This window comes from Octopus bimaculoides, chromosome 3 (genome assembly GCF_001194135.2).
Source record: "Octopus bimaculoides isolate UCB-OBI-ISO-001 chromosome 3, ASM119413v2, whole genome shotgun sequence".
NCBI classification, from domain to species: Eukaryota; Metazoa; Mollusca; class Cephalopoda; order Octopoda; family Octopodidae; genus Octopus; species Octopus bimaculoides.
The window spans coordinates 91,112,741-91,115,069 of NC_068983.1; the positions used below are offsets into that span (position 1 = coordinate 91,112,741).

The 2,329-nt window shown below is 41.5% G+C and overlaps 1 protein-coding gene across 1 annotated transcript; it reads right to left on the reverse strand.

Annotated features, from left to right (window-relative positions):
- Positions 1 to 1,137: 1,137 nt before the first annotated feature.
- On the reverse strand, positions 1,138 to 1,590 carry LOC106872680 (uncharacterized). Its single transcript, XM_014919755.1, has one exon. The coding sequence runs from the start codon at positions 1,588 to 1,590 to the stop codon at positions 1,138 to 1,140; it is 453 nt and encodes a 150-aa protein (XP_014775241.1).
- Positions 1,591 to 2,329: the final 739 nt, after the last annotated feature.

The following is a 2,329-nucleotide window of genomic DNA, read 5'->3' on the forward strand; positions in this document are numbered from 1 at the left end:
ATGCAATACACACACACACTCACAAACTCAGCTTTATAGATATAGATTAACATGTGTGCATCATATATACATAATGATAGATAGGCCGTCATGAGAACAAAGTGTGTTTGCGTGTGCGCATAGGCATGGATGTATGTGTGTGTGATAAGTACAGAGTATTGAAAGAGTCTATAATATGCTATTAGAAGAATGTTCAGACACAAGGATGATAAATACCAGTTCATAGTCAAAGTACACGATAGGTGAAATGCTGTATCAAGAAGTTGTGGCTGTAATGCAGAGCCGGTTGAAGTACATGTCAAATAAGAAGTTGTGGCTACAATGCTACTGTCGTCGGTCACTTGTTACAGGAGGTTGTCGCAGGCTGTATTTGCTGTTAACCATGGTGAAGTAATTCACAAACAGTGTTGTGATAAAACCTGTGTGAGTGTTGCTGGTTGCTGTGTACATAGAGAGCTGATGTTGATGTTAGGACGAATGCTGGTGACAGAGATGGAGGTCACTGAATGCTGCTTGGACGAAGTTGATGAGTCTCCATGTGGCTGCTGTTGTGTCGTCGCTGGAACTGGCTGTGTCCTGTGTGGTCAGTGGCTAGACCTCAAAAGGTCTGGAACCGAAAGACATCGACTCGGTGTGTTGCTGAAGTTTTATACGGTGCAGTCGACTCACCGGAGGTTTAGAAGAGACTGTCTCACATGACCATATCAGAAGGCTGCGATTGGTTGGGTTGCATATTGGTGCGCAATAGACAAATTGCGCCAATACCAACCAATCAGAGTAGTGGACACAAAAGGGCAGCCAAAGGCTAACTGTTATCTACTATGTCCATATTTATGTATAGAGAGAGAGGAATTTCCCTCAAGTCGTATGCTACAGATTTCTTACTGGTGACCATAGCAGAACTATATCAGTGGTGTTTGCATCCTTGAACAGTTTGATGTATTGCACCTCAACTCCTTGAATTTCCTGAGATTTCAACATGTGTTCATCTCAGTGCTATTGAAGGCCTTTTCATAGTTGATAGAAGTGATGCTCAGAGGCAGCTTGTATTCTTTCGCTGATACTATAAGCTATATTAAAGTGAATATATGATCCATCACACTAATTCTTACAGAAACCTGCTTGCTCAGTTGGCTGCTAGTCAGTGAGATATTTCAATAATCTTGAGACTATGACCCTTGTAAACAGCTTGGAATTATAGTTTCTTAGATCTTCTTTATCACCCTTCTTGTGAAATAAGATTGTGTGTAACTCTTCCCAAGGTAACGGTATTTGATTCTCTTTCAGATGGTGATTGAAGCATAGAACGAGTATTTTCCACAGCTCTTCTCCTCTACTAAACACCTCTGTTGTCATACCATCTTTCCATGGAGTTTTATCTGCTTTCATAAGCTTGATGGCATTTTCAATTTCACTGAGTACAATAGGTGGCACTTCTGACATTTGCGTTGGTGGCGTATCTGACTTCATCAATGATTTTAAAAGGCTGGTGTAGAAGGTTTTGGATGCCTCTTTCATGGCCTCTTTGTCATTATGAGCCTGTAGGAAAATGTGATTAGCACTTGCTGGGTGCTTCACAATTCCATACATAGTTCATGGAAGGAAAAGGGTTAAATGAGTATAAGTGCTAGAAGGAAAAGAGAGACACAATCAGGTAGAATGTTTAAGAGAAGATTTTATTTATATGTTAACATGTGTGTGCGTCATATATACATAATAATAGACAGGCCGTCATGTATTCAAAGTGCGTGTGTACAAATATGGATGTATGCATGTGCTATAAGTACAGAGCATAGAAAGAGTCTATAATATGACGTTAAAAGAATGTCCAGACACAAGGATGATAAATACCAGTTCTTAGTCAAGTTACACAGTAGTTGAAGTGCTGTATCAAGAAGTTGTGGCTACAATGCTGCTGCCAGTTACTTGTTACAGGAGTTCTCGCAGGTTGTATTTGCTGTTAACCATGGTGAAGTAATTCACAAACAGTGTGGAGATAGAACCTGTGCGAGCGTTGCTGTGTTGATGTCGTTAAGATGATGGTGGCAACAGAGATGGAGGTCCTCAATGCTGCTGGACGAAGTGTGGATGAGTCTGCATGTGGCTAATGTTGTCGTCACTGGAACTGGCTGTGTTCTCTGTGGTCAGTGGCTAGACCTCAGAAGGTCTGGAGCCAAAAGACACTCGACTGTGTTACTGAAGTTTTATAGCATGTAGTCGGCTCACCGGAAGTTTAGAAGTGACTGTCTCACGTGACCTTATCAGAAGGCTGCGATTGATTAGGTTGCATCTTGGCACGCAATAGTGCAAGGGACAAACTGCACCAATA

Excerpts from the sequence above, each read along its gene's own strand:
- LOC106872680 (XM_014919755.1), bottom strand. The coding sequence starts at position 1,590 with ATGTATGGAATTGTGAAGCACCCAGCAAGTGCTAATCACATTTTCCTA.